At 44.0% G+C, this 17,847-nt stretch overlaps 1 protein-coding gene across 1 annotated transcript in view; it reads right to left on the bottom strand.

The window, feature by feature from the left end:
• TNR (tenascin R) overlaps positions 1-17,847 on the bottom strand; it is a 90,308-nt gene that overhangs the window by 32,575 nt on the left and 39,886 nt on the right. Inside the window, exons 8-15 of the mRNA XM_055418808.2 lie at positions 12,002-12,091; positions 10,701-10,964; positions 9,581-9,850; positions 8,300-8,419; positions 7,252-7,398; positions 4,415-4,534; positions 1,391-1,534; positions 604-734 (exon numbers count right to left, since the gene is read on the bottom strand). Coding sequence (XP_055274783.2) covers positions 604-734; positions 1,391-1,534; positions 4,415-4,534; positions 7,252-7,398; positions 8,300-8,419; positions 9,581-9,850; positions 10,701-10,964; positions 12,002-12,091 — 1,286 coding nt within the window. The remainder of the gene's footprint in view (positions 1-603; positions 735-1,390; positions 1,535-4,414; positions 4,535-7,251; positions 7,399-8,299; positions 8,420-9,580; positions 9,851-10,700; positions 10,965-12,001; positions 12,092-17,847) is intronic.

Here is a 17,847-nt window from a genome sequence, read left to right as displayed (position 1 = left end):
CCTGGAGGTGTGAGGAAGGAGGAACCTAGGCCTCCCTCTTCCACACCCGCAGACTAGCTCTACTGAAACCTATTCTGTATATTTGGTTTCTGAATATGATTTCACTTATATAAAAAAAAAAAAAGGATTCCACCATTAACAAACATTTGACAACCAGTACTACAGGTGGCCTGTTTCAACTGACCACCTAAAACAGAAATTTGTGATGTCTTTACTGTGGGCTGTATAGATGGAGCCTTTATCGTGCTGACCAAGAGGCACGTGAGACTGTCGAATTTGGTATCCAGCTCATGTTTGCATGGCCCCGTTACTGAAAGTTCATTCCCATACCATGTACTTATTCCCTGGCTTGGAAGCTGGTGTTGGCGGCATCAACCACAGCTGATTGAAGTGGCCGGGAGACGCCCCATTACCTAGAGCAGAGACTGAGGCTCAGAGGGCTTGAGTGCTTTGCCTCAACCTGCACACAGAGGAAGAGCAGAGGCAAGACTAGCACTCACCTGTCTGGCTTGCAGATGTGTGCTCTTGACTCAGCAGCCTGCTGTGTATCCGTAATGGCAACCCCAGCTTACTCCCTGTGGGTTGCTTCCAGAAACAACTCACCTTGCGGCTTCCATCAGTGGATTTGTAGGTCAAGACGTAGTTTTCAATCTCTGCTCTGGGAGGCTGCCAGGAGATCAGGGCGCTTTGTCTGGTGACTTCACTAGCTGTCAGATTTGCAGGAGCATCCAGGACTGCAAAGAAGAGAAAATGTGAGGAGTGGGCACCCCTCCTGCTCCCCTCTCTTTGATGCCAGGCATGTGGACCAATCCACCTATGTGAACTCTGGGCTGCTCACATGGTGACCCCAGTTCCAGCTTGGACAGGAGCATAAAGGACACTCTTGGGCAGAAGGTAATCATTCAGTGTCATGATCATTCCTGAAGCTATTCCCCTTTCCCTCACCTGGTCCTCTGGGCCTGGATGTGACATCGTCCAGTCTGAAATCATGACCTTGTTAAACTTGCATGTCTGTGAGTTCACTCTTGAATTTACATCATTCCCACAGGTATACTTTTGCCTACTGTTCTCCTGGCCATGGCTGCACCTGGCAATTCTCTCCCAGATATTAAGCCCCTTAGTCTCCATCAGACTTTTATGGGCCAGATGCATTCCCAATACTGGCCTCTCTTGACCTGGTTCTACTGCTCTCAGCCAGACTCAGGAAGAGAGTTGCAGCCCACTTCCACTGGCATTTGGGCTGCAGTTAACTAAAATAAGAATGCCTCATAACTGCATTGTCCAAAACCTATAGACTCTAATCTAGTCTAGCCCTTGGAAACCGATCATTTTCAGGATCCATAAAGGCCTCGCGGGACATTGACATGGAGCTGACCACTGGAGTACTCACGGGTAGAGAAGTTGGTACTGACAGTACCACTGGTGAGAGGCCCACTGGTGGCATACATGGTGACAGTGTAGTGGGTCCGAGGAAGCAGATCAACAAGCTGGAATTCCTCACTGTCTCCATCAACCAGGATGGTCTCTCCAGCAACTAAAATCAGATGGATACGGATAAGGATTGAATAAGACTATTCAACTTAGGAAAGACTTATCCAATCCAAAGATACTCCTTAAAAAAATGCACTATTAGAGTATTTTGGAAAAAAATCCTTTAGAAGTTATTTACCTTGGCATTATATTCCATACAAAGCTCCCCTCTCATCTTGTTTTTCATCATAATTGAGAAATTATTTGGAGGCCAAATAGTCTTTCATATAACATCTGCTTGGGTCTCTGGAGTTAGAATAAACCAAATCTCTTGTTTCATGACCCCTTCTTGCCCTTCACTTTTCCTAATCAGGTTTTCTCTCCCCTAGACTAACAGCATTCAGTTCAAACACCATTACATGTATGAACATGAAATAAAGTGAAGTCACTTGGTCATGTCTGACTCTTTGCAACCCCATGACTGTAGCCTGCTAGGCTCCTTCATCCATGGGATTTTCCAGGCAAGAATACTAGAGTCGGTTGCCATTTCCTTCTCCAGAAGATCTTATGAGATGATTCTAAAACTGTCACATTCCTGGCCACCTTTCTCTAAACAAGGAACTGTTTATTAGTGTCCCTGCTGAAATGCAAAACTCAGAAGAGAATTGAGAATAATAATTGAGATGAGCTGACAACGAAAGAAACAGGTTAAGACTCTGCTTTTATTTGTGCCAAGTATGTATATTAATCCTGGTCCTAGGATATTGTTATCATAGGCTGAGATTAAAAATCATCAAAGATCATGTTTATAACCCCCTCCCAACCTTACCTTGTATAGTTGATTTTTTGCATCCATGGGAAGGGATTTGCATTCATTTCTACTGCATTTTTCCTGTTGACTGAATATGTGGCTACCATTTCAGTTTACTAAAATATATCTGAATTTGGATTCTAACGATCACAGTTTTGTATGAAACATAAATTTCATATTCATATCTTTTCTATATTCATTCAAGCTGTTGATAAAACTGTTCATTAGATCAAGGCCAAGCCTCTTATTGTGTCTTGAGAATACTTCTGAGTCATTCAGCATTTAATAGAGTTTACTGGGCACTTCTCCAAACAATGGCAGGACTGAAGTTTCAATTTTTTGTGGTCTAATGACATAGAAAAGCATGCAAACAAGTTAAAATCTAAACAAGCCCTTTGAAAGAGCTCATATAATGGCTCTATCTTTTTAATATCCTCCTTTGCAACATGGTGCCAACAGTCAGTGCTCCAGCCACATCAACTATGTTAGTTCCTGAGACTCTCCGACCTTTCTCTCTAAATGCACCACAGGCTGCTCTTTTTCTTGGAATTCACATCTTTCTCCTATTCTCTTTTTCTTTTTCTCAGATCTAAGATCTGCCTTCTTTCTTCCCCTCCACACCCTCACTCCAAATCATAGTGGCCCATAAGGTGTGGCAGACTGGTGTTTTGTACTTGCCCACCTCATGACACTGCCCACACTGGGTTGTAACTCTTTACTGTCTGCATCCTTACTAGAAGTGAATTCTTCGAAGATAAGAACTCATGTTTTGCTTTGAATCACTGTAGTCTCAGAGAGTGCATGGCACTTTGAAGGAAAAGCAAAAACAGTTGTTGAATGAATGGAAATTGCTATGATGGAACTCTGTGCTTCATATCTGTGAGCAGGTGCATCTGACTGCCTTAAGGGAATAATGAGAGCTTTGATCTAGGAGATTGTGTTGGAACTGAGACTTACAGGATGAGTTTAGTAGGTAGATAAGTGGGGAAAGAGTTTCCTGGTAGAGGAAAGAACATGTGCAAATGCATGCTGGCTTGAGAAGGCAGGTGAGCATTTAAAAATGCAGGGTCATAATGTGCAGGGAGGGGTGGTAGGGTTGACGTGGCTTGTGCATGCACACAGCAGGGTTAGGATGTATCCACAGTAATGATGTTCATTCTCTGGGGAGAGTCAGTCATTCAATCAGCTACATAACTCCAAATGTGATCCACCACGTAGTTTTCCATCTAAATGGGAGGTGGGCCTTTCTAATGCCTTGCTTAGATACTGATGTGCTAGTGGATTTGCCCGTGAAAAAAAGGCGGACAAACATTGGTTTGGGCAAAACTCATGCTTTGCAAACTTGTACTGGTATGTAGTAATCATTAATTCCTTCCCAACTTATTTAATAGTCTGTTTTGGTTTCTATTTTCCCAAGCTTTGACAATCAGTTTACTTTGCAGTTTACAGAATTGACTTAATCTGTCATTTTTGAAAATCAAGACATCTGCCTGCCTTCTGTCTTCTGGTATCTTTGTTCTCTGGATTCCTGCCTATAACCCACAATATTCTGTGAGCACATGTATAATTTAGGCAGAGAAATAATTTCCCAGGCCTAGACACTTGAACTACTCAATAGCATTCTGCTTTGGGCTTCTCTATTCAACTTCAAATAGCGTTAACGTGAGTAAGGATGGCAAAGAAGACATGAAAACTCAAGATCTCACGTTGGCTCAACCTTTGGGGTTGGATATGGGTAGAGAAGATCAAAGCGACAGAAGAATTTAGTAGTTCTGAATCCTGTGTCACCTGTTATCATGGATGGTCCTTTAGTGTTTTCCTCACTCCGTAAAATATCTAGAAAAGTCAGCTTTCTTGCCCATAGCATTCTGGGGCAAGTTCTGAGTTCAAGTGCTACTTCTGTTTCTATATTGGTTACATGCCCTTTTTGTACTTTTTAGATTTAACTTTCTCAATTCCCATAGCTGATACAGATCACAGAGTTTGGGGGCTATCTTGAGGGCTTTATGGTGAAATTAAAGCAGGGAAATTTCCAATTTTCTTTCAGATTAAAAAGATTAAAGAAAAATCTTCATACTGGTCTTCAGCCCCAATCCCCACCATTCCCACCTGCATTGACCCACAGACACCCACCTGCCAAGTGTGTGAGAACAATGATGTAGCTTTCTACGTCACTCACGGGGGCCTTCCACTGCAGCAGGGCTTCAGTTGGGGTGATGTTGGTAGCAGTCAGATCCACAGGATTGTCCATGGCTGAAACAACATAGGAAAATATCAGGTAGAAATAAGAGGAAATGCAGGATGGAAGAAGAGAGAACTGTCTCCTGTAGTTTCACCTAGAATGCATGTCTGCTGCTGTGTGACACAAAATAATGAAGTGAGTGAAGACCTGTTTCCTTTCTTCCCTTCTGATTCCATCAGCCCCTTCCCCTTCTCCCATTTCTTCTTCTTCTCAAGCACCCAGCACTCCCTTAATTACTCTCAGATCTTTTTTTTTAATTGATTCATTAACTTCTTATGTGCAGAGCAGTCGGGTGTTATGGGGGAGTTCAAGGTATGACTCTTGTGCTTCAGACATTTAAACATAGAGAAACTAAGAACATATCAAAACTGTTATATTTTTATAGCTGATGAGCTAATATGCTTCCCAAGCTCTTTTTACTTGCATAAATATTGATAGAAGGAGCATGCTATGTGAAACAGTCTCTGTTGATGAACTGCAGGAAGTGTGGTGGGAGTTCCATGAAGTCAGGGAGTAACCCCAGCACCTAGAACTTAGATGTTGTTCAGTAAATACTTGTGGAATGAAGAATGGGACTCAGGTTGCCTTTAAAGTCATATCTGCTCATTGAATTCTTGCTTTGCTACTCACAAGGCTGACTCTGAACTGAGTCCTGGACTCTTTTTGTGGTATAGAGGGTCAAGGGACTTGGTCCAGGCTTAAAGCCAGGAATGCCTGTTGAGGAACAGTTTGTTCATCATAGCACCATATTCTTATTCCCACTTGCACATGTGGTTTAGTTGCTTCAGTCATGTCTGATTCTTTGTGACACTATGGACTGTAGCCCACCAGACTCCTCTGTCCATGGGATTCTCCAGGCAAGAATACTGGAATGGGTGGCCATTTCCTTCTCCAAGGGACCTTTCCGACCCAGGGATTGAACCCTCATCTCCTACATTGCAGGGGGATTCTTTACTGCTCCTGTTCCCTGCCTCATTTCCTTACTGCACCTCTCTTTCATAGAGTTGGGATTTATCTTAGAAATGCAGGTTATTACAGTAGTTTAGGTATCAGCTCAACCTATGTGTCATGTAATTTAATTTTGGGGACCCAGATTTACTATTGATCTCTCCCTCTTCTCTAACTGAAGGTTCTTATTGCTTGTCTATGTCCTTTATTTCAAAGAAACAACCATTTAAAAACTTAACATCTGAATTTTGTCCATAATCTATGCCTTGAACAAGGTCTTTAAATGCAACCTTCCAAAAAGAAACAAAGAAGAAAAATCTTAAGAGACTACATTTAGCTTGACCTCTCTGAGACCTACCACGAGACCTTGAGGAGTAATCATTGCCAAAAGTTATAAAATCATAGACCTCACACTAAAGCAATAGCAAAAGAACAAAATAAAACATTTCTGTAAGTAATCTAGTTGTTGGGAGTTGCCAAAATAGCTCTGCCTGAACTTGAAGGAGGGAAACTGGGTCCGTGCACTATTGAATATATGCTTTAGAGATACTTGCTTATGACCAAGAACCCAAGGAGTGAGTTTTTGACCTAAGTTCTCTTATACTTTTGGGTTTGGAGCCTCGTGAAGTCCATTTTATTTTCCTCACTGAGAAAAACCCTAATTTCTTTAATGTGAATTTCTGAGACTTAGAGGAGTGGACGAGGAGGGCTTCTTTATACTCACTGGGCATCCCTTCAGGTCAACATGTGTCGATACTTTAATGGTCATAGATATCTTGATAGGAAGGATAAGACTGAACCAAAAACATGGCTGTGCTATATGTAGTCACAGGCATGGAAGGACAGTAGGGAAGATGAGAACATCCTGTGATGTCTTCAGGTGAATAAATTTTTGAGTTTCTGAAAGAATATTTCTTTGGCCATGGCCTTAGAGATGCTCCTTCTGGGCTAGTGAGCCTATCGACAGGAGCAGTGAGGAATTCCAAGTTGTTCTCATTCATTCCCTGAGGGAAGTAAACAGCCTCAGGACATCCAGGTGTTCTCTTAATGAGGCAAGCTGGATGTCTTCCTATGTGCTGGGTCAGTGCACTACTGAATATATGCTTCAATATACAGGAACTATATCATCACTGAGAGTTGTGTCTGGGGTTGGAAATGAAAACTTGCACTGTTCCTTCTCATGTTTTCTGTGGAAAACCTGTCCTAGTTCTGCATGATGAGCTGGTTGAGAAGTCGGAAAAGAAGGGCAGGGTAGGGGCTGTCCAAGCCCTGTTCTTAAGCCCATCTTTTTTTCCTCCTCCCTGGATGATAAAGCAGTTACTTGGTGGTTCTGGTCATGGAGAATGAGGGGTTTCATGATTCCAAGTGTTGTTACTGGAATAAAAGACCCCTTTTGTTTCTTCTGTAAGGCAAAGTTTCCCTGTCAGAGTCTTTTAAAAAATTAGATGGGATGAATCACAAGTCTGTTCTGGAATTCACTTCTGTCATGAGTCTTTGGAGGGTTACTTTTCATATTGGAAATGCCATGAAAATGTCTGACCTAAACCAGTAAGACTCTTAAAGGGTGACTCTCTAAACTCCCAGTGTTACAGCGGAGCTCCAAGGGAGGAACTTTGCAAATTGCTTCACATAACAATGTGAGCCCAAGGAACACCCTGGAGGGCAACCTCCCATCCCCAACCCAGAACCAGTGTCCTCTGTGTTAGCCAGGATAACTTCTGTTGGTCCCAGGTTCTCAGCTGGGGTTCCACCTTGGCCCCCCACGGGAAGACGTGCCCACCTGTGTGCACAAGAGTGCAGATCCGCTCACTCTCCTCCCTGCCCCGCACGCTGTTGAGGCTGATTTCGTATTCCGTAGCTGGGTACAGCTTGGTGATGCTGAATTCTGTCACTGTGTTGGGCACCACTGAGCTGTCCAGTCGTCCCACTAAGAAAGAGCAGAAGCCACAGGTCAAGTTCCATGGATCTCACATCAATGCAGCTCATGATACAGGATCTCCCAGGGAAACTTTGTCACACAGCCCCGATAGATGAGCACAAAGGTCAGCACCCAGTTGGGAGAGAGGGGGCTGGGAATGTTGGACTTTGAAGATAACTTGCATGCTGATCCCACCCCCATATTGTATAGGATCCCAAGAACAAAGGTGGGGGCGGGGAACTATTTATTAGGTGGTTTTCTAACGAGTTGGTCTTCAAGTAGTATAGAAAGCATGGCTGCAGACTGGCCCATGAAGCCCAGAGATCTGGCAGTCTGGAAAATTATGCCCCCAACTCACTGGAAGTGAGTGTACCCTCTACTTCCTTAATAATTCCACATGCACCAGCAAGCACTGGCAGGATACAAGCGAGGTCTGGCCCTGTTTCTTCTGACTCATAACTTGGATGGAGCAGCATTAACAGAACCACCATCGCTGTAGTTCCCTCCATATGACTGTGGTATCTTCAGGCATCCCCCAGGGGTTTTAGTCTGGGACTTTAATTCTCTCGGAAAAGTGCATGTGACCCTGGCTCTTGGCAGATTCTTTTAGAGTTCTTTGTTTCTCACTACACTGTCTGGATAGTGGTGACTGATTACCATGGTTCACTCTACCTGTAAAGGGCCTGCTTCCTGTGTGAATATAATCAAGCCTTTTGTGAGAGGAGCTGGTATGTTCTGGGTTCCTTGGCTATTCCTCATTACCCACTGACATTCTGATGGAGCGTGCTACAGAGAGGGGGAAATGACAGGCAGGGGGGTGATATCCCCTGGGATATGCTAGTTCTACCATAATAGTCTTCATCCAGTTCCAAATTCTATTCATCTTTGAGAAATCAAGTAACTTTATTACCTTGTGTTGGCCGATAGGATACTCGGTAGTAATCAAAAGATGCAACAGGAGGGCTCCAGGAGACCGTAACTGAGTCCTTGGTCACATTGCTAATTGTGATGTCTTTGGGAGGATCAATTCCTACAAGGATCCAGGTGGTCGTGGGGGAAAGACAGAAAGCATAATATGAGAAACAACTTCCTATTTTGGGTTTTATGTGGACCAAGACTAATGGTGTCCCAGAGGCAGACAATACCTTACTTCAGGCTGAAGTCTCACTTGAAACCTCATAGATACGGCCAGAGCCATGCACCTAGAGAGTATTTTAACAACATGAAATCAAGCTGTCAAGGTCTATGCCTCTGTAGTGACTCTTACCTATCTGAAGGCCAACTGGAAAATATCCTTCAAGTTTGTTGCTTTGTTTTGAACTAGGAGTAATGGTCATTTTCTTTGGGGCAGCTTCTTTTGAACAAACCCAACTCTCTCTCTTTTTTTTTGTATCAACCACCTTTGGTCAATTTGGAAAAATTGCTATTGACTGTACAGGGATTTCAGAGTACAAGTCCAGAACAAATCCACTTTCCTAAACTGTTTTTTTATTTATACTGTATGCTCTGGTTTTTTTGTTTTGTTTTGTTTGTTTGTTTTTACTACTGGCAGGTTACAGGGCCAAAACCATCTGAGTGTTTAATCCACTTGTTCAATTCTTGTAAGTATATAAGAAATCACCCAAACACACATGTCCTCACCCACATCACACTCATATTTGTGACTGTATGTAAGAAGGATGAGATGCAAGGGATTCAGTGCATCTCAGAGGACCTGTGTTTTTCAGACAACATGCAGATCAACCCCATTCTCAGAGTACCAGGTCCCTATATGGTTGCATGCTAGACTCATATGATTCTGGGGAAACATCACTCACAAATTGAACTGACTGGGCAATCAAGAGATGGCTCTCCAGAAGAGGAACAGATGTCTCCTCCCTGTAGAAGGCTGTCCTCTTGGAGACAAGCTCTCTCCAGAGTTTTCTTCTAAGTTGATAGAAGGAGGACCTCTGGATCAATGCATTAAAGCCCTGGCCTCCTTAAGACATTAAGTCCATCCTATCTTCTAAGTGGAAGCTTCCCATCTTATACATTTTGTGCAGCCCTGGAAGAGGTGACTGTTAACAACGCATAGACCCTCTCTGGATAAACAAGGTGGTCCCCTACTCCTTGGGTGTTTCTCTTTGTAAATTTCATAAAGGTTACCATGGGAATCCCTGTTATCACCTGCTGTCAAGTCCTCCAGCCCCACCTGTGGTGATGGAGCCCACGATGGGCTCAGAGGTCACTGTGCCATGGACTGCCACCAGATTCACAATGTACTCGGTAGCTGGCTGCAGGCCCATCAGGACAGCATGCCTCTTGGTGGCATCCAGGGAGACCTCCATCATTTCTTCCTCTTCATCCCGGGGGCTGTAGTTGAGAATGAGTCTGTCTGCCGGAGGGGATGGGTCACTCCAGGTGATGTTCACGCTGGAGGAGGTCACGTGAGAAAAGTGCAAATGGGAGATGGGGCGGAAGCCTGAAAACAGAGGAAATGAATAGTTCTGAAATCCACGTAGAGTGGTGGGGCCACTGGGGTAGAGGAGATATCTGACCAAAGAGGTCTGCTTTCCCTGCTGATAAGGACTATACCTGCACTTGTAACCAGAGCGTCCACATCCTCACTCTCCTATCTCATCCACTCTCCTTTCTCCAAGCCAGACACTGAAAAATGAATGCCCTCAGCAGTATAAAAACAGCATCACCTCTGTGAATTGTTCATAATACTGATGGAGGATTTAAAACTTCTATCCTGGAAGGAATTGAACACGATCCCATGGATCCTCTGTATGCCCACTGACTTACTGCAGGCAGAAAATGAACAGAATTAACTACCCTGACCAGCCTATAGGAAACCAGACATAATTTCAGGCATGCAGGTAGCCTTGTTCATCTCTCCCCTTCACCTCCAGCCATTCTCTCTTAGGCTTCCCAGATGACTCAGTGGTAAAGAGTCTGCCTTCCAATGCAGGAGACACACAGGAGATACAGGTTCAGTCCCTGGGTTGGAAAGATCCCCTAGGGTAGGAAATGGCGACCAACTTCAGTATTCTTGCCTGTAAAATTTCATGAAGAGAGGAGCCTGCTGGGCTACAGTTCATGGGGTTGTAAAGAGTCAGACACAACTGAGTGACTGAGCACACACATACACATTCTTTCTTGAGGTATTTATTAATTTCTTCTCTATCTCTTCTTTTTCTACTTTTCCCTAGAATTCTTCCTTTCTCTAGAGGCAATGGGGTGTTGGAAGAGTGGGTTGCCTAGATGATCTTCTCATGCTAAGATCCACTGATCCCTGAACCCAGCTGAGATTTCTGCTGCCCGGGTACCTGTGAAGGCATCCACAGTGGACTCCAGGCTCTGCTGCCGGCCCCTCTCAGCTATGATTGAAATGATGTACTCTGCCCCGGGCTCTAGATCTGTCAGTGTATACGAGGACCTGTCCTTGGGCACAGTGACTTCAGAAGCGATCCCAGAAGATGGGGTAAAGGTGATTCGGTAGTGGTCAATGGGGCCACTGGCCTTGGTCCAGATGAGGGAGATGGAGGTTTCCGAGGAGGCTGTCACCATGAGGTCTCGAGGACTGTCGAGTTCTGTGGATCAAAATAAGCAGCCTATTTTATGTAAATTCCACATGAGGGCCAGTATTTATTGGAATTAGGCCCCTGGTGGATTTCTAAGCTATCAGCGGGTCTGCTGACCATGAAGATTGGCTTGTCATTGCTGACACTAATCTCACACTTTGTTAAGCACCTTCCCTTTGAAAGATGGCCAGGGGCTTGGCATATAGATGAATAATCTGCAGGAAGGCATTAGTAACTCAAGACACCCACCTGTGGGACAAAACTGGCTGCTAATTTTTAAGCTCTCCATTTTCTCCCAGCCTTTCTCAGTAAGCCAATCAGGGCAAAACAGGTGCCACCATCAAGTACGGATATGCTGTTCCTGGCAACCATAACTACCTCTGTTCCTGGTGCCATTCTGACTGACCTGGCCACAGGTGTGTAGGCAACAAGATCTGAGGACTCCTGGGTACCCATGTCTTGAGGTTCTCTAGAGAGGTTGTCTATGCTCGACAACCTTGGGGCACAGATTGGTTCAGAATTCCCAGCCCAGCCCACTTCCAGTTACTAAAGTGACTTTGGAATTTGCCTGGGATTTGAAACCAAAATTGTTGGATCCAGAATAGCAAGAGTCTCAGTGGACTTCATTCTCCAAGCTCAAATGGGTTGTTTCCAAGTCTAGACCTTCAGCCTGTGACCTTTCTGAAGGTTCTGTCCTATGGGGTGAGAAGTACCACATTCTTTCTGCTCTGAGATGATCTAGAAGGAAATATGACTTGTTGCAACACTGGCTTTTGTGGGGTTTTACACCTCTGCTCTGCACAGCAGTGGGCAGCCCTTCAGACCATTGGGTACCAAGTGTGAGGAGAGGGTGGGACTCCATCCTGCATGTCAGATGTCAGAGGATAGGCACAGGGAATCAAATAGCTACAGGTAGATGGTGTTCCAAGGCCAATAATCCTCACCAGGGACCTGTTCGCTAGGGGGAATTGCCATCTGATCAGTCCTCGATGGCCCTCAGGTCACAGAGTGTCCTGGTCTCTTTCCATACCAGTCTTCCTACTCACCAGTCCTGGCATTCATGGTGGCTGGTACGCTTTGCTGTGAGTTCATGATGGCGGATATTCCAATTCCATACTCAGTGCCAGGCACCAGATCTGTTGGTAGATGCAGAAACAGATGTTATCCCATGTATGTCAGGGATGGGGTGGAGCAAATGACCTTAGGCTCCTGTTCAGATCTTGTGTTTAATTCCCTCCTAATTTTATCCATTTGCATTGCTTGTATACACAGTCATGTCTGACTCCTTGTGACCCCATGGACTTAGCTTGCCAGGATCCTCTGTCCATGCGATTTTCCAGGCAAGAATACTGGAGTGGGTTACCATTTCCTCATTTTATCTATTAGGAAATTCTAATTTCACCACGTAGGAAATCCACACCAAGTCAAGGGGATGAACTGGTCAGTGCAGAACTTCCTTTTTGCTGCCGGTCTCCTTGGGAGGCAGTGGGGCTGTCCTGGTCAGTGACCTTCAGAACTGTGCTCTGCTGTAGAAGTCGTCTCGAGGCATTTAGAGTCTCAGGTTGGCTACAACTGGTGAGAGGATTTCTTGCTTACACTGAATTGGGGGAGTGTGTAATTGAGGACTGTATGGACATAAGCTTGTAAAGCATTTGTTGAATGTTGTGGATGAAGAACAAGCTGCAGCTATTATAGACAGGGACTGAGGCCATATGGGGATGTCTGCATCCTTTCTGGGGAGCAACTGTAGATGGACTGTCTTGCTGAGCACAAGGCTGTTGGGTCTTTAATGTAAGGGCATGTAGTGCCCTGTAGTAGGTACCAAGGGTACTTCAATGTGAGGATGACTTCTGGGGGACCCTAGGGAGCTGGAGAAAATGGAAAAAAAACTTCCCAACTACAGAGGGAAATTCTTTAGGGTTCCATACAAAGACTCACTGGGGATTTCCCAGAATATCTAGAATTATCTGGGGTATCTCCCTATTCTCTTACCCACATTCATTTTCAGTATAACCAGTTTGATGGATATATTAATTTCCTATTTATGTTGCAGCAAATTACCACAGTCTAGTGGTTCAAAACAATACATCTATTATTTTACAGTTCAGGAGTTTGGCAGGGCAGTATTCTTTCTGGAGACTCTAGGAAAGAATTTCCTGCATCCCTTGGCTTGTGGTCTCATAATCCATCTTGAAAGTCAGAGGTATAACATTTTTTCAAATCTGTTTTTTTCTCTGAGCTCTTCTTCCATGATTCCATCTTCTACTCTGATCTCTCTGCATCCTTTTAAAAATGATCCTTGAGATTACACTGGTCTTGATTAGCACGGGATAGTCTCCCCATCTTAAGATCGTTAACCTAATTACATCTATAACTTCCTTTCTTCAGTGTAAGATGACATAGTCACACATTCCAGGGATTACAATGTGGACATCTTTGGGGGCCTTTATTCTAGCACCAAACTAGCATCAAACTCACCCTCATTTATTAAGACTGAAATTGTAAAAAAAAAAAATACAACAAGATCAAATCATCATCTGTGGGTCCCTTGCTGTCAGTCTGAATCCTTTTGGGTATCTCTTTGTGTAGGCTCAACTAGAACCAAGATTGACGATCATGCTGTTCTGCATTTATATAATAACACTTGTTCTTTTCAAACTACCTGTTTTTTGAAAAAAATTTTTTATAGGAATACAGTTGCTTTAGTGTTGTGTTAGTTTCTGTGTACAGCAAAGTGAATCAGCTTTATGTATACATATACATATATTCCATCTTTTTTGGATTTCCTTCCCACTTAGGTTCCTCAGTGCTCTGGTGATCTGACTGTGTTTTGACCATTACCACAGCTTTATGAGGAATGTGAGTTTCCCTCATGACCTAGTCATCTCTCAAAGGCTCCATCTCCTAATATCATCACACTGGAATGAGGATTACAATAGATGAATTTTGGAGGGACACAAAAATTTTGGGCTTCCCTGGTGGCTCAGTCAGTAAAGAATCCACCTGCAATGTGGGAAACCTGGGTGGCTGCCATGACAAAGGATCACAAACTTGGTGGCTTAAAACAACAGAAATGTATTCTCTCCCAGTTCTGGTGTCTAGAGGGCCAAAATCAAGGGTTGGTAGACCCATGCTCCTTCCAAAGGCTTTAAACAGGGAATATTCTTGGCTCTTCCTAGCTTCCAGTAGCTGCTGGGAATCTTTGGTGGTATGCCTTGGCTTCCAGCTGCATGACTCCAGTTTCCACCTCTGCTGGCCCATGGTGTCTTTGTCTGTTTAGGCTGCTATGGGCTGGTGACTTAAACAATAAACATGTGTTTCTCACAGTTCTGGAGGCTAAGAAGATCAAAGCACCAGCAGATTTGATGTCTGGTGAGCTCCTGCTTCCTGGTTCATAGACCATCTTCTCGCTGTGTTCTCATACAGAAAAAAAGCAAGAAAACTCTCTGAGGTCTCTTTTATGAGATCACTAGTCCCATTCATGAGGACTCTACCCTCATGACCTAGTCATCTCTCAAAGGCTCCATCTTCTGAACCATCACACTGGAATGAGGATTACAATAGATGAATTGTGGGGGGGACACAAACATTTCAGACTTCCCTGGTGGCTCAGGGGGGAAAGAATCTGCCTGCAATGTGGAAGACCTGGGGTCAATCCCTGGGTTGGGAAGATCCCCTGGAAGAGGCCATAGCAACTCACTCCAGTCTTCTTGGCTGGAGAATCCCCATGGTCAGAGGAGCCTGGCGGGCTACAGTCCATAGGGTCACAAAAGAGTCGGACACAACTAAGCACACACACAAGGCAAAGAGTAAGTCTGTGACCAGCTGGAGATGACCCTTGGCTTCTGGCCCCAGGGGTCAGGGCTTTTAGGACTGAATGCCTTACCCTTCCCTTCAGTTCCTCCCCTCCCCAGAGCAGTTGTGACCTCCCAGCAGCCTTGAAGGAAGAGAGACGATTTTAACAGAAAATGCATTGAGCAACCCTTCCTTAAGGGTTTGGTTTCAGGCAGGCGAATGTGGTGTGGGAGCCAGAGGGTTCTGCACTCCCGCCTCAGTGTGGTTTTAGAACAGCCTGTGCAGTGAGCCCCCCATGCCCGGGTAAGGCAGAACCTGCCAGGCCTTACTGACCAGGCTCTCAGGTCAGAATGTGTTAGAATCAGCCCTTTTTTCCTCTTCTTAAGCCGGCTCCAGTCAGTTCCTTACCTTTAGTTTTTCTTTCTCTATAGTGTCAACATTGGGACTTCCTTAGTGGTCCATTGGTTAAAAATTGCCTTCCAATGGAGGGGATGTGGGTTCGAATCCTGGTTGGGGAACTAAGATCCCACATGCCAATGGGGAGCTAAGCCTGAGAGTCACAACTGCTGAGCCCACGCACTCCAGAGCCCGGGCACCACAGCTAGGCAGAAGCCTGTGCACCGCCAACAGAAGATGCCACGTGAAGCAGCAGGGATCCTGCATGCTACAAGTAAGACCTGGCACAGTCAAACATAAACAAAAAATAAGCAAATATTTAAAAAAATAAAGTGTCAACACTGGTGGAGGTGAACTTTGAGGTCTGCTGGACATTAATATTCAGGTTCTGCCACTTTCTATTAGGTTGGTTCAAATGTAATTGTGGTGGTTTGGGACTGAATTTTAAATCACTGTAACTCATTTCAAACACATCTTTATTAATCAAAATAGGAACCATTACAATTAACACAATTTTGCCAATGAGAAATAAGCTTGTTTATTCCTATAGTGTAAAAATCCAGGCTTCAGGATTTAACAAATTCTTGGAAAGCATTTTCTGTCTCCTGGTGGTTGTGGAAGTGCTTTCCCTGAAAAAAGTTGTCCAGATGCTTGAAGAAGTGGTAGTTGGTGGGCGAGTGGTGATGTGAATATGGTGGATGAGGCAAAACTTTGTGGCCCAATTCGTTCAACTTTTGAAGCATTGGTTGTGTGACCTGTGGTTGGGCGTTGTTGTGGAGAAGAACTGGGCCCTTTCTGTTGACCAATGCCAGCTGCAGGTGTTGCAGTTTTCAGTGCACCTCATCGATGTGCTGAGCAAACTTCTCAGATGTAATGGTCTTACTAGGATTCAGAAAGTTGAAGTGGATCAAACGGGCAGTAGACTGCCAAACAGTGACCATGACCTTTTATTGGTGCAAGTTTTGCTCTGAGAAGTGCTTTAGAACTGCTTAGTCCAACCACTGAGTTGGTCATTGTCAGTTGTCATATAAAATCCACTTTTCATCATACATCACAATCCGATCAAGTAATGGTACCTTGTTGCACAGAATAAGAGAAGATGACACTTCCAAATGACATTTTTTTTTTTTTTTGGTTAGCTCATGAGGCATCCACTTATTGAACTTTTTCACCTTTTCAATTTGTTTCAAATGCTGAACGACCATAGAATGGTCGACGTTGAGTTCTCCGGCAACTTCTCATGTAGTTGTAAGAGGGTCAGCTTTGATGATTGCTCTCAATTGTTGTCAACTTCTGATGGCCAGCCACTGTGCTCCTCATCTTCAAGGCTCTCATCCTCTTTGCAAAACTTCTTGAACCACCAGTGCACTGTACATTAATTAGCAGTTCGTGAGCCAAATGGGTTGTTGATGTTGGAAGTTATCTCTGCTGCTTTACAACCCGTTTTGAACTCAAATAAGAAAATTACTCAAATTTGATTTTTGTCTAATATCACTTCCATAGTCTAAAATACATATACATAATGGAGTATTACTCAGCCATGAAAAAGAATACATTTGAATCAGTTCTAATGAGGTGGATGAAACTGGAGCCTATTATACAGAGTGAAGTAAGCCAGAAAGAAAAACACCAATACAGTATACTAATGCATATATATGGAATTTAGAAAGATGGTAACAATAACCCTGTATGCAAGACAGCAAAAGAGACACAGATGTATAGAACAGTCTTTTGGACTCTGTGGGAGAGGGAGAAGGTGGGAATATTTGGGAGAATGGCATTGAAACATGTATATTATCATATGTGAAGTGAATTGCCAGTCCAGGTTCGATGCATGATACAGGATGCTCAGGGCTGGTGCACTGGGATGACCCAGAGGGATGGGATGGGGAGGGAGGTGGGAGGGGGGTTCAGGATGGGGAACACGTGTACACCCAGGGCAGATTCATGTCAACATATGGCCAAACCAATACAATATTGTAAAGTAATTAGCCTCCAATTAAAAGAAATAAATAAATAAAATTTAAAAAAGAAAAAAACATAAAATACACAGCAAGTAATGTCATTAGCAAAAAACCTAAAGTGAGAAATATGCATTAAAATGATGTATAACATAACCACATTTATTTAAGAACGTATTCCAATGTTGAATGGCAAAGTCCAACAATGCAAAACCTCAATATTTTTGCACCGACCAAACATACTTGTGTAACTCTGATTTCTTCACATCTTTGAGCTTTATTGTCTGTAGAATGATAAGAGTAATAGTGTCTATCTCAGAGGGTCCTGGGGATTAAATGAGCCAATGTAGAGCAAGAACAGTACCTGACCCATTGTAAGAGTAGCCCATAGCATTATTACCTTGCTCAGAGAACTGTTCCAGAATTTTGAGTCATTTTTTGGTGAGCCCCAGACAGGTACAGGTTGGTCCTCGGCACACCTGTTGTCAGTTTGCTGAAGCTTAGCCCACTGACTCTGATGAAACCAGGGATATAGGGAGTCCAGGTGTCAGCAAGAAGCTGGCCCCTGGCTGGGCTGGTATCTGTCACTGGATTGAGCTGGGCTATTGCAACACCCCCAGATCCATTCAAAGCACATATTTATCTCCACCAGTATGTTCGGCAAGTCCCAGGTACATACTTGACTGGAGAAATTAGATTACCTTTGGGACATAAACTACTCTCAGACAACTGATTGAGAC

Source organism: Moschus berezovskii, chromosome 17, assembly GCF_049115385.1.
Source record: "Moschus berezovskii isolate FMDL1 chromosome 17, NW_MosBer_1.0, whole genome shotgun sequence".
In the NCBI taxonomy this organism is placed as follows: Eukaryota; Metazoa; Chordata; class Mammalia; order Artiodactyla; family Moschidae; genus Moschus; species Moschus berezovskii.
This window is presented reverse-complemented; position numbering and strand designations above follow the sequence as displayed.